At 39.6% G+C, this 17,031-nt stretch overlaps 1 protein-coding gene across 5 annotated transcripts in view; it reads right to left on the bottom strand.

The window, feature by feature from the left end:
* The window catches only part of GPBP1 (GC-rich promoter binding protein 1), a 45,426-nt gene that overhangs the window by 3,156 nt on the left and 25,239 nt on the right, over positions 1–17,031 (bottom strand). For 4 of the 5 annotated variants that reach the window (XM_064641144.1, XM_064641143.1, XM_064641146.1 and 1 more), the window contains exons 5-11: positions 12,144–12,267; positions 11,430–11,656; positions 10,720–10,786; positions 8,988–9,172; positions 8,054–8,194; positions 7,423–7,584; positions 2,259–2,440 (exon numbers count right to left, since the gene is read on the bottom strand). In XM_064641144.1, the coding sequence (XP_064497214.1) occupies positions 2,259–2,440; positions 7,423–7,584; positions 8,054–8,194; positions 8,988–9,172; positions 10,720–10,786; positions 11,430–11,656; positions 12,144–12,267 (1,088 nt within the window). The remainder of the gene's footprint in view (positions 1–2,258; positions 2,441–7,422; positions 7,585–8,053; positions 8,195–8,987; positions 9,173–10,719; positions 10,787–11,429; positions 11,657–12,143; positions 12,268–17,031) is intronic. The other variant, XM_064641147.1, reaches the window with a different exon arrangement.

Here is a 17,031-nt window from a genome sequence, read left to right as displayed (position 1 = left end):
CTTTTTCAGCATGATGCTCCAAAGGGCCACTGCAGACTTCGATGATCAGGACGGTATCTACATTCGATACCGTACTGATGGAAGCCTTTTCAACCTGAGACGACTGAAGGTCCACACCAAGACCTTAAACCATCTTGTCCGGGAGCTGCTTTATGCTGATGACGCCGCCCTTGTTGCCCACATAGAAGCAGCTCTGCAGCGTTTAACATCCTGCTTTGCAGATGCTGCTGAGCTCTTTGGGCTGGAAGTCAGTTTAAAGAAAGCAGAAGTTCTCTATCAACCTGCACCTCAGGAAGTCTTCCATCATCCCCATATCACCATTGGTGAATCAGAGCTCAAATCAGTCCAACAGTTTAATTACCTAGGTAGCCTCATCTCCTTGGATGGTAAGATTGATGGAGAGATAGACAACAGGTTAGCAAAGGCATATAGTGCCTTCGGAAAGCTTCATAAAAGAGTTTGGCGAAATACACACTTGAAGAAAAGTACCAAGATCAGTGTTTACAGAGCCATTGTGCTGTCTACTCTCTTATACGGATGTGAATCATGGGTCATCTACCACCACCACCTGCGTTTCCTAGAACACTTCCATCAACGCTGCCTCCGTTCAATCCTAAACATCCACTGGTCAGATTATGTGACCAATACATCTGTTCTAGAACAAGCAGCAGTCACAAGTATTGAGGCCACGTTGCTGAGAACACAGTTCGGTTGGGCAGGGCACGTCTCAAGGATGAAAGATCATCACCTCCCTAAGATCTTGCTTTATGGTGAACTTGCCACCGGCTGCTGCATGAGAGGAGCCCCGAAGAGAAGATACAAGGACTCCCTGAAACAACATCTCAGCCTTGGCCATATTGATCATCATAACTGGTCTACTCTGGCCTCCAATTGGGAGGTCTGGAGACACACCATCTATAACACTGCTGATGCCTTTGAGAAAGCACGCAGGATCACCCTTGAGGAGAAAAGGCAACGCAGAAAGAATCGTGTCCTGCAGAATTTACCATCTAAGGAGTCTTTCTGCTGTGCCTTTTGCAATCGGACATGCCTGTCTCGTATTGGCCTTTTTAGCCACCAACGCACTTGTAACAAACATGGGTAGAGACCCTTCCCAAATCTTCGTTCCCGAAGCCCAGCCATGATAACTAAGATTGAATTTTGGGATGAGGGGAGGAAATGAAACAAGAAAGATTCCTCTTGTAACTAAGTTTGAGATACCCAAAGATACAATAATCAGTGTATTTTAGCTAGTACCAAAAGAGGGACAGCAGTATCTGAGCAGGAATAAGATGGTTTTACATGTGAAGATGCTGTGAAAACAGGGGCTATCTGAGGGTGAAGACACCATTACATTTAAGAACGGTGATATTAAGTTTGATTGACGCAAAGTTTTTGGCAAAAGGATTAGCACCTTCTTCAGGCAAACCAGGCATCTGTTGACCTTAAACGCTAAGGGAGATTAAAGCTATTTCACAAAAAATAAAGATATTTCTAAAATATATGCCAGAACGGCATTCTCATACTCATGAGGAATAAGAGGAAATGGAAGTTTCTTCTGCAGTTACTACAAAAGGGAGAGTTCTTTAGTCTAATGCACACGTAGACTATCACAAAAAAGAGAAAGATCTGTCCAATTAGTCACTGCAACTCTGTAGTTGCCAAAAACCGTAAGAATCTGACAGAGCTCATGTCAAGCTCATCTCCAGACTGAGTTTTTTCCAGCAGCATCATTCTCATCTCTATCAATCACTAGTGCAGCTACTTTAATAACAGAATTGTTTCAATCCTTTTTGTGAAGTTACTTGCTCACCTTTCAGTGCACTGTCTTGTGATATCACTAACAGTGTCAACCAGTCAGCCACAGAAATAATTAATTACTTTAATTATGACAACAAACTCAACAGAGCTTTACATAACATGCAGCATTTAAAGTATTATTAATACAAACGGCAATTACATACATTGTTCCTCCTAAACACATTTAGATCAAAATCAGAGGGATGAAGTCACTATGCAGTTTGCCTTTTTCTTTATACAGAAATACATCAAATTTTTAGTAAAGCAACTTTATGTAAGTCTAATAGAAACAAAGTATATTCCATGTTAAACTGGTACATGTCTAAAAGATAAATCTGACATTACTCATGAAACATTTTGTGTTCTCAGTTTTCAGATTCTGACTTCTAAACTAGTAAAAATTTATGAACATGCTCACTTACCACGAAGGAACCCACTTTATATAATGAAATACATACCTATGCTCTGCCTCGAGTGAACTTGAAAGAACATTTGCCTGAGGGAAAGTTGAAGACTGAATGATCTGCTGAGGTGTAATTGAAGCATTGCCATTCTCCTGTGGAATTTCATTTTCAAAGTTTCGGTTTATATCTCTCTCATGATGACTGTTGCTGTTATGCAAGTTAAAGGACTCATCATCCTGTTAAAAATTATACAACATTACAAAGTTTAAAAGCAAATATCATCCACAAGTACATATCCAGAAGTGCTGCAATTTAGTGATTCCATTTAAATTAAAGGAAGTTTAAACACAGAGACTCTAAACTACTTCAGGGGTAATTCTGTTCATACAGAACTAGAGTTTGCAATACCTGCATACTATGGAAATCTTACAGTATGCTACTGATCAAGTAATGTAGAAAACAACTTCCATGCTTTTTCTCAAACATCTTTCTGCAAAGTTTCAAACATACCTTAGAAGTCAAACTTGCTTAAGCTGCCTTTCATACTTACAGAAATAACGGGCTATTGTATGTTGAACTTACAAACAATATTCCTAATTAAATACCAGAGCCATGTGTGTCAGGAAAAGTCCGAAAGCAAAAGAACTCTCAAGTTTACTTAGTGTAAGGGGCAGGTCACACCTGCAATATGGCACCAGCATTCTCTGCCATGATTTCAGAAAGACTGTATAGTACTCTTCAAATTCAGACAACTTCCCCTACACACGTACACTCACCCTAGCTTCTCGGGCTGTTGTGAACAGCAAATGTAAATTACTAGCCATGAAATAGGAGTTAAAGAAAATTTATTTAGAAAGCAGACTGTTCAGGTTCAGTCAAGGATTAAAAGGTCTTCAACCTATAAACCAGAAATGTCTCTTTTTTCCTCTACTCATTCAGCAACACATAACTTTTATTTATTAATGTGCCAAATAGCCTCAGAAGTCTTACCAACTGCAAAAGCAAAGAGTATGATCATTATTTAGTAACACTCTTTCAACAACAAAATCCCCAAATGGGGCATAAAACAGCATTATCCACAGCAGGACACAATCATGCAATTCAGTGAATTCTGCATTTGTAAGAAACCATACTTCAGAGTCCAGAATCAAGACCGTCATCATTTCCTTCCCACTCACAGTGTTGTCTGCTTTCAGAAATTTTAGAATGCTCAGCAAGAAATTGCTAAGAACACATATCCTAGTAAACACGCATTCAGCTGTTACATCATATGCCTGAAGAATGCATCTCATACTATCAAGAAAAATACATAAAAATATTAAATTTTTATAAATAAAAATTTTAATATATAGGGGATAATAGCTTCTTCTAAGCATGATTCAGCAGCTGAGTATGATTTGCCACATTATTTCAAAATTCTGAATCTCAGGACGGTATTTCCCAGTATCTTTTTAATCTTAAATCAAAATATTTGTCTATTTCTTGAACACATGAACAACACTACCCCCATTACCCATCTCAGGGTGCTCAGCCCCCAAAAGCGTAATAAAAAGATGCAGACCTATCTTAACTCACACAAAAAATACGTAAGTTGTACAGTCCCATTACAACAAATTTTATTTTGCCTGAAATAGGATCAGGGTCAGAGAAGTCAATCTTACTTTTATGAAATGTGCACTGGCACTGTTTGTTTTTTTTCATATCTTGGAATCCTATTAAACATTCCTCAAAACCACTCATTTATCTAGCTGATTTGTATTTTATGATTTGGGGGGTTTTTAATAAAAGATTTTCAACCACTCATTTACAGCAAACATGCTTATAATCACCTCTGTCATGCTTTAAGAGTCTCAAAATCCAATTCTCGAGTCCAAGCCCCCCTCCCACATCTCAGCCCAGTGTGAGATGGGTTTTCCAGACAACATACAAGACTCAAAATGGGGTGAAAGGATTATATTACAATGACTTTTCACATAAATATTACAATACATTACATACACAATCTCAACTATCTCTACCATGATAAAGCAGTATTTACAATGGATCACATCTCTTCTTTCTCCAAGTAAAAGTCTAGGAGGGAAGAAGGAAGAGATCCTTTCCACTCTCAGAGCAGCAGTGTCTCTAGGGCATCAGTCTCTCTCTCTCTCTCTCTCTCTCTCTCTCTCTTCTATGCAGCAGCTGTAGCTGGATCACATTTTCCAAATACCCATGAGGGGGATCTCCAAGACCCTCTCGGCCCTTCGACTCCAAGAGAGGGTCTTTTTCTTCCGTGGGCTGCATTTACCAGGACAAAGGTCACTTCACCACGTCATATCAACAAAGTGCAGAAGCCTTCGTGATGGTCCTTATCTTCAAGGGATTCAAATTCCCTTACAGAGCTCCTGTGCTCTGATTTTCAGAGCAGCAGGGGGGCAAAGCCCGACTCTGCATTCCTTTGGCCGTCCCAGTCCAGCTCCAGGAAGCCTGAGCTTCTCAGCTCCTCTCTGCAGTGCTGTAGCACTCCAAGACTCTTCTCAAGTAAGAGTCCATCATCCTCCTCCTCTCTAGGAGGTCTCAGAGGGGTTTGAGGAGTTTGTTTCAGTTCTTACCCAAACTCTCTCTCTCTTCAGACAACTCTCCGTCTCTCTGATTAGCTGCATGCTTGGTTTGCTGCTTCTTCAGTTCTTATCTCTTTCTGGCTCTCTACCCCCGTTTCTCCGTGCACTGCTCCTGCTGCTGCTCATGGTGGAGAAGAAAAACTCCTAGCTTCTCAGCTACAGATACTTAGTCCAGTCTAACACTGCTCCAAGTCCCCCTAGCCCCCCAGCTGGGGGCTGGGGGGGGGCAGAGCCCCCATCAGGCTCCTGCCCCTTCTCCTTGTGGCTCTACAACATGGCTACTCTCCAACAACAACTACAACTACAACTACAACTCTTCTTTTCTGGTCTGGGTGATATGTTTATATTTTGCAAGTGCTCATTGGCTCAACCCCACGGGAAACCACCCCCTGGGTGGTTTTATAACTTCATTTTATAACTATCATTTTATAACTTCAGGGGGAAAACTTTTTCCCCCACCACAACCTCATTCTGAATAATAAAATATTTATCTTCACTTGGACTAATGATAACTTGTTGGTGGCTAGTAACATTGACACAAATATTCTCTGGTGTCAGTCAAGCACTCCATCAATCAATTCAGATTGAAAGAAGCCTGATGAATATTATATGCAGAGATTACAGGCCTCCTTCCCACTTAGGAAGTAAAAACTGGTGCTTTATTTATGCATATATTGGGCTATTGCTCCTATGATGAGGAGCAAGAATAGAGAACTTCTGGCTCTCTAAACACTAATTAGAAAGGAAATGGTTTGAGAAGCACAACCAAGTTTTTTCTGTTTTGCAGGGTAACTAACATCCAAGGTATGAAACACTGTCCTCCACAAGTCTATGGGGCCAGATGGGATCCACACAAGAGTACTGAGGTAGCTGGCAGAAGTGCTCACTGAGCTACTTTCACTTATCACCAGTCCCAGATAACCAGAGGTGCCAGCTGACTGGAGGCTGGAAAACATGACACCTATCTGCAAGAAGGGTTTGGAAGGAGATTCTGGGGAACCATGGGTCTGTCACTCTGACCTTGGTACCAGGGAAGGTCATGGAGCAGATCAGTGTGAGTGTTGTCATGTGGCACACACAGGACAACCAGAGGACAAAGCCCAGTCAGCGTTGTCCTACTTGACCAACCTGATACTCTCCTATGACCAGGTGTCTTGCTTAGTGGATGAAGAAGAGACTGTGGATGTTGTCTGCTTGGATTTTAATAAAGCTTTTGACATGGTTTCCCACAGCATTCTCCTAGAGAAGCTGGCAGTCCACAGCTTGGGAGAGGTGCACTCTTGTCTTGGTGGCCAGGCCCAGAGAGTGGAGGTGCATGGAGTTACACCCAGCCAGCAGCCAGTCACCAGTAGGGTTCTCCAGCGCTCAGTCTTGGGGCCAGTCCTGTTTAAAGTCTTTAGTAAGGACCTGGACAAAGGAACTGAGTGCACTGTCAGTTTGCAGATGACATCAAGTTGGGTGGGAGTATCAATCTGCTGAAGCGTAGGAAGGTTCTGCAGAGGGATCTGAACAGGCTGGGTTGATGGGCCAAGGCCAATGGTACAAGGTTCAACAAGGCCAAGTGTCAAGTCCAGACCTTGGGTCACAACAACCTCAGGCAGTGGGGCAGAATGGCTGGAAAACTACCCAGTGAAAAAGGACCTGGGGGCGCTGGTCAACAGTGGCTGAACATGATCCAGCAGCGTGACCAGGTGGCCAAGAAGGCCAACAGCATCCTGGCTTGGATCAGCAATAGTGTGGCCAGCAGGATCAGGGCAGTGATTGTCCCCCTGACTGGCCACTGGTGAGGCCACACCTCGAGTCCTGTATCCAGTTCTGGGGCCCTCACTATAAGAAAGACATTGAGGTGCTGGAGCAAGTCTAGAGAAGGGAAGCAGAGCTGGGGAAGGGCCAGAGCACAAGTCTTATAAGGAGTGGTTGAGGGAGCTGGAGTTGTTTATCCTGGAGAAAAGAAGGTTCAGAAGTGACCTTATCACTCTACAACTACCTGAAGGGAGATTGTGGCAAGGCCAAAGTCAGCCTCTTTTTCCAAGTAATGCACAATAGAACAAGAGGAAATGGCCTGAAGTTGTGTGGCTTCTGTGTCAACAGAGGTTCAGGTTGGGCATGAGGAAGAATTTTTTTCACAGGAAGGGTTGTCAAACATTGGAACTGGCTGCCCAGGGAAGTGGATGAGTCACCATCCCTGGACATATTTAAAAGACATATAAATGTGGCACTTGGGGACATGGTGTACTGGTGGACTTGGCAGAGCTGGGTTAATGGTTGCACTCAATGATCTTAGAAGTCTTTTTCAACATAAATGAATCTATGATTAGGTTAGTTTGCTAAGCTTAATTTATTCTTTTTATTGTTGCTAAAGACACACACAAAGACACACACAAAGACACACGCAAGTACGTAAGTCATTAACATGCATTAACAGTTACTGCAGAAAGATAAAATGAAACTACTAAGCAGCACTGGAGGAAGATTAAATCCATCAAAATATAATTCCCTTCCCCCATTTACAGATCCAAGACCACAACTTAGGAGCTGCTTACAACAAAATCAAAAGTAGTTGATGATTCGTCTGAAAACTACTATGGCTGGATCTACAATAGGCCTAACAAAACTACCTTCTGCACATCATGATTCTCATCTTCACGTTCCTCTTTCATTCTATCTCGTTTCAATGCCTTCAGAAATTCACTCTTCTTATCACTTCGCATTCTCGTCAATTTTGTTAAACGAGGCTGACCAGATTTGTCAATAGGGGATGAAGAATTTGACCGATTACACTAATGTAGGAAGTCAGAAAAAGAAAGAATGTTAGAATTTATTCATTTAGAAAACTTTTAGAACGAAAAACAAAGGCACCTGTAGTTTCAGGTTTCACATATATTCACAGTCAAAAGCAGAAGGGAGATTTGTATTTTGGTATACATAGTTTGTACATGTAAACCTCGAGATGCAAGTTTATGAAGCACTGCTAATGAACAGTGGACCTTCTGACCATGTAATATCATGCAGTTTTGAAATTTAAACCTAGCAGATTATACTTCCTAAGGCAGGGGGGTTATTCCAAATTAAAACCACAAAGGAAACTGTGCAGTACTTAAAGGCCAGTGATGTGTCTTCCATCTTTCTCACACATTAACTTTCAAAAAAACATATTTAATATAATTCTGCATAAAACTTACTGACCACCCTAATATAGCCAAATTAAATGTTTTATAGATTTGATGAGAACTAAAGATATTGCTTTACCTCTTTCACTGAATTTTGTGTTACAGCAAATGCCTTGAGAGTTGATTTGAAAGGACTGAAACTGCCAACACCATATGCAGATTCCGGAGGAAACGCATTCCCAAGTTTATTTTCTTTTGCTTGGCTTTTCCACTGTGTGGGCTAAACAGAAATATAAACAGAAATTTAAAGACTCATTCACCACAAAAGAATTCTTTTCAGGAATCTTCAGAAACATGATTAAGCACAAATCATAACTACAACCTAAATATAGTGCAAACATCTGTTTTCTTCTGCAAAAGAGGGTTTTATGAGCAATTCATCTGCTCACAAATACTGTTTACATAAAGACTAAAATTTCAAAACAATTAAGATCTTCACATCTGAGGTATTAAAAATGAAAATATAAGTCTTCAACAGCTGAAAGTATTCCTTTTAAATCCAGAATGTTAGATATAAGAACTAGTCCATCATATGCTCTTAAGAGCACAGAAAAATTCCTGAAACAAAAAATTATAGATGAACATGGAAATTTGCAATTGGAAAGAGACCAGAATGACACTGATAGGTTACCACATCATCTCTCCTGTAACTGAGATAAATTCTGAAGGTATTACTATGCTGACTATACCTCTCCACTAGGTATCTCTTTTTTTTTCTGTTACAATCATATATACAAAAGGCACTGTTATTCTGTTAGTTAAAAACATCATTTTAACTCTCACTTGTACAGCTCCTGCACTTCTCAAAAAGGGTGAGAAAAAAAAGAGGGATCCAATTACAGTATAGTTTAAAAAGGAGAAAAAGTTGTTTCTATTCACTTTCAGAGTGTGCTGCACTTAGCAAGAATTGAAAGCATGATAATCTAGGAACAGAGAAGAAAAGTAAGCATATTCAGACTTACAGCATGATTTTTCTCAGCATGTTTTTAATGCCACCAGTATCCAATACTCACCTTTGCAGGTGGAGTGACAGGCTTGGGGACTAATCCTTTATAAACACTTGTGCCACTTCCATTCCTCACTAGCTGTGAATGAAGAGTTCCCACTGCTGGGAATCCAGATATACGCAGTTCTTTCGTATTACCCTTTTTAATGACCAGCATTCTCTGAGACCTAGATTTAGGATTCAAAGGATACTCTGGAAAAAAGGAAAAAAGACGTGTGTGTGTGTATGTGCATGTGTATACAGTCTTTCTAGTTTCTAGTTCATAAGGTACTGGACAGCCCTATGGTTCAGAGCAAACAGGCATAAATCAGAAACTTAATTCAGTATTAGTTCCAAAAAGAATACATTGTACAAACCTGGACAAACACAGGTTCTGTTCCATTTTCTACAACCATTATTTGTAAAATATTACATTTGGCAATGCAGGAACTGCACTTTTCGAAAGTCAAGATATTCTTCAAAGAAGCCAGATACACAGTTCTACACAGAATCCTACACAGCAATTCTAAAACCAAGTTGTTGATACTTACCCAAACTTCAAAAGAGATTCTGGCTTTCGTATTCCCCCTAAGGTTTCTAAAAGAATAACTACTTATATATTTATTAACAGGTCAGTTTAGAGCCAAATGCTCCACATGGAGGCTCTCTAAAACATGAGACAAGATGGGCACTACTCCAGACCATGTCAATGACTAGTTTCTCTAGCTTCATGCCTTAGATGGGTGTAACAGCACATCTGAAGGTTACAACATTTCCATGTTTAATGGAGCACTAATTAAGGGACATACAGTCAGCTGTCATACTAGAGAAACTGACATTTAGCATTTTTCAGGAACACCCATTAAAAAGAGTTCTAAAGTTTTCAAAAAGTGAAAAAAAAGCAATTAGGTATTTATATTGAGGGGTTGGCCTACATCTAATGTTACTTAACAGTGCAAAACATACTGGGAAAGTATGATAACAAGAATCAGCAAGTTAAAATACCATTTAAAATCTCAGTATTAGCAACAGTTTAAGGAATAGCCTTTATGTGTAATCAAAAGTATTTTTTTAAATAAAGAGAAGTGTTTTTATTTTAAGTACATTTATTACTTTAAAACCCCTGCAATCTAAACACCTTCTTAAGGGTAAACAACTGACTACATAGAGCCCATAGAACTGTAAAGTGATAGACAAATGTGCTCAGAGATGAGAAAACAATTCTAGACTACAGTTCTGTCCAGTGCCTATCCTCAGGACTGGATTTGTTACAAATAATTCATAAACACAACCAACAACATTTGCTTCCAGAAAGAGACCTTAAATCTCGGCAAGCTAATCTACCCTTCAAGCCTTCCCAGGTTTCTCTCCAAACTCTTCCAACACGTCCAATCATGCAGAAGCATTCTTTTACAAAGCCTTCAACTAACAATCACATCACTAGTTTAGGTGACCCACCTTCACTGCATTTCTTCTTGAAAATAAAGATAAATGTCCATATGAATTCTTAACATCTTTACAAAAAGATGTATATTTGTTCTAGGAAAGAATCCTAGTTGTGGCTGCCTCTACAGACCAACTGACTGATACTCAACTAGAAGTGTTACCTCTTTCACAAAAAGACACCTACACTGTAAAAATATTAGTTTTCTCAATTTCAAACGCTACCTCTATAATTCTAAAAAAAGGCCTGTGTTTCAAATAAAACTGCTCCAGATCTCCACTACCTTTTTGCACTTAAAAACATCAAAAATACTCACCCCACACACCTGCAGCTAAAGATTTAATCTGGTTTGGTTCCTTCTCATATTCAGGGTTTAAAGATGGCTGAAAGAAAGTTTTATCATTGTTAAAAAAATAAGTCTTGAATTCTGGGATGAATGAAGTACAGAATCAGGGTAACACCGGCAGTATGACCTCTGCTGACAAAGATGTTTAAATGGAGACAGACTAGACACATCACTCTGTGATCCAAACAGGTCAGTGCTCGCTCATTTCTCTTCTCCAACCAAACACCTCAAGCAGCAGCCAATACCATTACACGAACTGCCCAGAGAAAGCAAAAACCAATGTATGTTTCTTCAAAGAGAAAGAGCACCCCCTCCCTTACATCCTACATTCTAGGTTGAAGCATGGGATCCCAAAAGGCCATTGGCATAAAGATCACTTTGTTACTACTTCAGATTTCCAGTAAGGTAACTGTGTAGGATTTAATACATACACATACCACAGTAAACTGGAATTCAACTGTAGTCTCACGTAAATACACAAGTAATAATAATGATAAAAACTGGATACAAAATGAGAAACATGTTAGTGGAAAAATGACTAACACCCTCTTACCAGGGAAAGGGTGATCTCTTATAGGATGATCTGAAATCAGTTATATCTCATGATGTAGATTGTAATGGGCAAAATGGTAATTGCAGAGAAAATGTAACCTTGTTTATCATAATTACAATTAACTTACAAAATCCTCAGCCTCAAACTGGTTGGGTACTTCTTTGTCTTCCTTTTTGCGGGTTTCATTATCAGGTACACCGATATTGTCATGCAGTCCTTGCCCTTTTCCACAATGGAAAGCGCTGGTACGAGTACAGGAACTTCCGCCATGGTATCCCCCACGATGGTTTATATTTTCTGGACCATTTCTGACTTGGGAACGCCAATCACTCCTCTCTTTTCTCCCAAAATGCCCTTAGATATTTAAATTTTAAAGACATGTAATTACAAACAATTTTATATAAGAACTTTCTACTTTTGCATAATTGTTAAAGAAGCTAAGTCAGCAGCTCTATATTCTGGGATATGATAGCATAATAAACAAGTTTTCATTGACATAAACAGCAGGGAAGAATTTACAAAACAGTACCAGAGAAAGAGGATAGTCAGCCAACATTAAGACAAGTCAACCTCCTTTTTTGGCTGCTCATTTAAATGCTGTTGGCTAGTGTACTAACTTAAAGTTCTTACTCTTCTCAAGAGCGAGATACACCTGGAGTCACATTACTGTAACCAACCCTTAGTGCTCACATCCTCTCCCAGAAGATCTGTTTTTCCGTTAGCGCTATTTTAGCGCAGAAAAAGAATTTAGCATAGATGAGCTAGCATTATCAGACTTCTTTTCTGACTGGAGTGCTACAAAGCAGTGACAAACGTATTCACAACATTCCGCAAATTATACCTCCATTAGGCTGCCCAATGTTAGGATCAAACCCCTCCGAAGAGTTGTGTCTTCTGCGATTTGCCTCATAACGATTCTCAGTCCATGAAAAATTTTCGGAATGTTTCTCAAAATTCAGCGATGACTGTAAAGGAGCACAAGTGGCAGACTTGAGATCTGCTTAATAGCATAACTGAATCATCAGAGCTGGAACATGCACATTGTTCACAGTATATACAATCAATTTTTTGAGGAACTTTGAATGACAAACAATGTAGCAGTCTTTGAGTACGCACATGTTCAGAGATACGTTGCCATCTCTCATGCTGGCAAAGTGGAAGCTGTATCTTCTGCCCCAGGACACTGAAACAGCACTGAGGACTACGCTTGTGACAGAAGGTAAAAACCCTAAGTCTCTATTTTGTTTTGGCAGCAGAACAAAGCACAAATGACGTGTGTTGTAGCAGAGGAAAAAAATAAGAGAAAAGGTAAAAAATGACAAAGGATCACAGTTTGAAAGGCGTGAAAAGTCTGGCATCTCAGTTTGGATTTTCAGAGACCACACATGTGCATTCCATAGAAAGCAAGGCGTCACTTCCACCAGAAGCAGCTGTATCCAAAAGAAGCCAAATTAATTAGTCTTGTCATTATAACTTAATATGGCAAACACAGCCAGTTATGAAGTACAAATAAAACCTAGAGGGAAAAGTGTACAAATTCACAAAGATACTCAAAATTTTCAGCTTATAAATAGGCATATAAGAAATTTTTTAAAAATTAATCTTTAATGTATCAGTAGGAAGACTTTATAAACTAAAACCTTATTTTGAGGAATGGCACTCAGAAATCAAACCACATCCAAACTAGAATTCATAACTAAAGAGATTAAACAAAAAAACATCTTGTCTTACACAACCTATTTTTCTTATAACTTCTGTCTGGGTGTACATTTTTAACACTCCACCATTTCTTTCGCTGCTACATGTTGAAAATTCAAAACTAACTTCATTCTGCAGAAGTAATGCTGATCCCTACTGCTTTCCACAGATATTCACCAGTGACAGACAGCAGAGGGCTGTGCTACACAGCACCTCCCTCACGCATAGCCACCTTTGATGCAGAGGAACTAAAGCCCTCTTCCCTCCCAGCAGACTTACTGTGCTGCACACATACAAGAGATCCAGCACCTCCCAGGGCCACAAGAGGTACAAATATATAAAAGCACTGCTGGGTGGAAATATGCTTATTGACAAAAAACAAGAGTTGGCAGTGTGCACTCACAGCCCAGAAAACCAATGAAATCCTGGGCTGCATCAAAAGCAGCATGGCCAGCAGGTCAAGGGAGGTGATTCAACCCCTCTACTCTGTTCTCATGAGGCCCCACCCTGGAGTACTACATCCAGCTCTGGGGTCCCCAGCATGCTAAGGACATGGAACTGTTGGAGTGAGTCCAGAGGAGGTCCACAAAGTTGATAAGGGGACTGGAGCACCTCCCTTATGAAGACAGGCTGAGAAGTTGGGGCTGTTCAGCCTGGAGAAGAGAAGGTTGTGTGAAGACCTCATTGCACCTTGCAGTATCTGAAGAGGACCTACAGGGAAGCTGGAGACGGACTCTTCGACAGGAACTGTAGTGATAGGACAAGGGAGAATGGCTTCAAACTGAAAAAGAGTAGGTTTAGATTAAGTATTAGGAAGAAATTCTTTGCTATGAGGATAGTGAGGGACCGAACAAGGTTGTCCAGAGAAGCTGTGGACACCCCACCCCTGACAGCATTCAAGGTCAGGTTGGATGGGGCTTTGAGCAACCTGGTCTAGTGGAAGGTGTCCCTGCCCCTGGCAGAGGGCTTGAACTAGATGATCTTTAAGGTCCCTTCCAACCCAACTCACTCTATGATTCCAGGGAGTATCGACTTTGCCACACCCAAAGTACCAACTCCGCTGCCTGAAGCTCACTCCCTCTCCTCAGCAACATTCAGGAGAAAAGGTACAACAGTAATGGTGAAAATGAAAGCTCCAAGTTTATTTCAACAGTTATTACCCAGTAACATCTAATCAAGCTATATTAGTATTAAAAGTACTCCACTGATCAAAGTGAGTAGGAAAAAAAAAACAAACAAAAAAGGAAATCACAGTAATAGGCTTCACCACTTTGGAAAACATTGAAGAAAATTATTTCCTTCTTCCCATCTCTCCCACAGAGACAATCATACACAAAAAAAAGCATATCCAAATTCTACTGACAATGCCCCTGCAGAGCTCAAGGTGTTGTTCAAAATTCACTTAAAATTTAAACTCAAATAAGCAGATATGTTGAAAACTCAAAGCATGTATTTCCAAATGGAACAGAATTCAAATGTAAAGGGACTGCCCGCTCAATTTGAGAACTGAGAAGTGAATTACTTGACAAACTTGGAGAGAGAAAGAACAGAAAACTGCAAAAAACTATCAAAATATTTAAGTACTTCAAAAATTATCAAATTAATCTAAATATTTAAGTAAAAAATAAACAGATTTTGAATAAGCTGCCAAAAATTTCAGAAAGTTCCAGATCTGCCAATCATAGGTGAAATTTTAGAAGAGAGCTTCATGTGTACATTTACATAAAACAACAATCTAATATTGCCTTTGGAGTTTAATTTTCGTTTTTTCATAGTACCTTCAAGGAACAATCAACATTTTCACAAAGTATAACTGATAGCATTTTATATACAGTGTTCAAGTTGTACATGATACAATAAATCTGAAGCCTCTAAAATGTGTGCAAAGATCATGCAGTTTCCGTTTTCCCCACACGATGGAGGTACCAGGCTAGGAAGCCTCTTGTGGCAGAGATAACAGTAAGCTTTGTAATCAAAAGAAATCTGATGGCAATTTCTGGAAGTTGAGAAACTGTCTGACTTGGTTCAGCCAGCCAAGAAAAAGAAGGAGCACAGATTTTTAGAAGCATAAAAAGTCTTACTGCTTAACAAGAAGTAAAAGTGAACTTGCAAAAATGGAGTTTATTTGTCTGCAATCTCCTCATACACTCTTTAGAGCAATACTTTCTTCAAAGTTTTGTCCATATCCCAAAATGGCTTCACTCTTCACAATACCTTCCAATTTTCACCTGCCCATCTGCAATAGTGCACTGACACAAATACAGTAGTTCTACACCCAAACAAAACCTGCTGAGTGAGGGGTACCCACCTATCTAGGTGGCTTTTGCTCTGTCAGCAAAGAGATGACAGAAAAGCTTGCTGTTAAGAGGCAATCAGCAGCAATACATAGGATGGATTTCAGTCAAGCTGTAATCTGTATTGTCACATTAGAAAGCTCCTTCACAATCACAGCTTCCTGGCATTGGGTTTTTATAAGCTAGCCTTAAGCTATGTAAGGAAAAAAGTCTCAGGTACCAAGGATTGAGGAGGGAAACCAAGCTTCTGTAGGTGCAATTCCTGAAAGTGCTTCTTCAGGAAAATAAAAATTGACTGAGAAGAGTTCACTTTCTCCTTCTCAAGTTTAAATGTCGTTGATATCATAGGCTTGCCCCAGCTCTATTCTGCATGCAATATGAGACACCTTGCCTTCCTCAACCCATCCTTCCTCTTTATCTCCTTTCTTCTTATCTGCTCTTCTCTTCTGCTTTATTGACATAGAAAATAAATCTATTTTAGGAAATGGAGCAGACAGGGGGCCACAACATTTGAGACCTGTCTTGTAGAGAGCAATGACAAGTCTTATTCTGTAAACTAAGAACTACTACATAGAAGAACAAACTTAATTGTCAAGTGCTTATTATCCAAATGTGCTGTATATCATAGAATGTTGACCACTGAGGAGGGAGTTAATGCAGGGAAATAAGGTGCATTCCCAACAATGACACACAAATACTACAACTGAGTAAGCATACAGTATGGAGTTTTTGGAACAGAAGGAAGTTCAACTAAACTCCTTTAGGCAAAGAATCACGAAAGAGAACAGGATCCACAACATATACTTGTAATGTAATTTCACACAATTCAGGAGTGAGGTGACAAATATAACCAATAACTCGGATATATGCTAGTGGTACTGGAGTAGTTCTGAACATTACTTTTATCCTGCGATATTGACACATATCAACATTTACAACACATTAAATTGAAAAAATCATATCAAAAGAGTTGAAAGCATCAGAAATTATGTAGAATGAAAACAGACTCCATGAACCACCATGGAAGAGATATGCCTGATGTTCCCAGAAAAGCAACTGAGTTACTAATAGATTATCCTAAACTAAGCATCTAGCCAGGTCAGAGTAGAAGCCCATAAAGAGAGCAAAAGAAATAAGGACATTAAACAACTTGATTAAAAAAAATGCACGGGTGTTAAGTGTGTGTAGACATACATAAGCAAAGCATTAGGAACACAGCTAATGCTGACAGCTATCTGTGAATTTAACAACACCATAAGTCTATTGCCATAAATTTTTCAAGCCTAAGCACTTTTCATGGACATGAAAGACTGCATGAAACTTCATATAAATACACTAAAGAAAGGCAAACCCATTCTCATAGCTGAAGATATAGATATTGCATTCAAGAGATTATAATGAAGACAGGTCTACAACTAGGGAAACAGATGACGAGTTTTAATACCCAGTGCTGACTCTGCTTCTGCATTTGCACGAATTAAAAAAGAGTAGAAAGACAGGCCAGGAAAAAAGAAACATTCCCAGGACAGACATACTCAAGATTTCCTAGAATATATACAAATCCTAGCAATTCAGAGGTTGTTATTTCCTGTTTCCAAATTAACTGTCCCATTATATAAAGTAATAGTAGTTCAGATGAAACAACCAGAGTGAAGATGCATAACAGTTTGAAAGGGCCACACTCCATCAGTAGCAACAAGCATCCCACCATGCAGAGCCACTTCAGATAATATAAAA

The sequence above is a fragment of the Pseudopipra pipra genome, chromosome Z (assembly GCF_036250125.1).
Source record: "Pseudopipra pipra isolate bDixPip1 chromosome Z, bDixPip1.hap1, whole genome shotgun sequence".
NCBI classification, from domain to species: domain Eukaryota; kingdom Metazoa; phylum Chordata; class Aves; order Passeriformes; family Pipridae; genus Pseudopipra; species Pseudopipra pipra.
The sequence above is the reverse complement of the archived record's forward strand: the minus strand, read 5'-3'. Positions and strand labels throughout refer to the sequence as shown.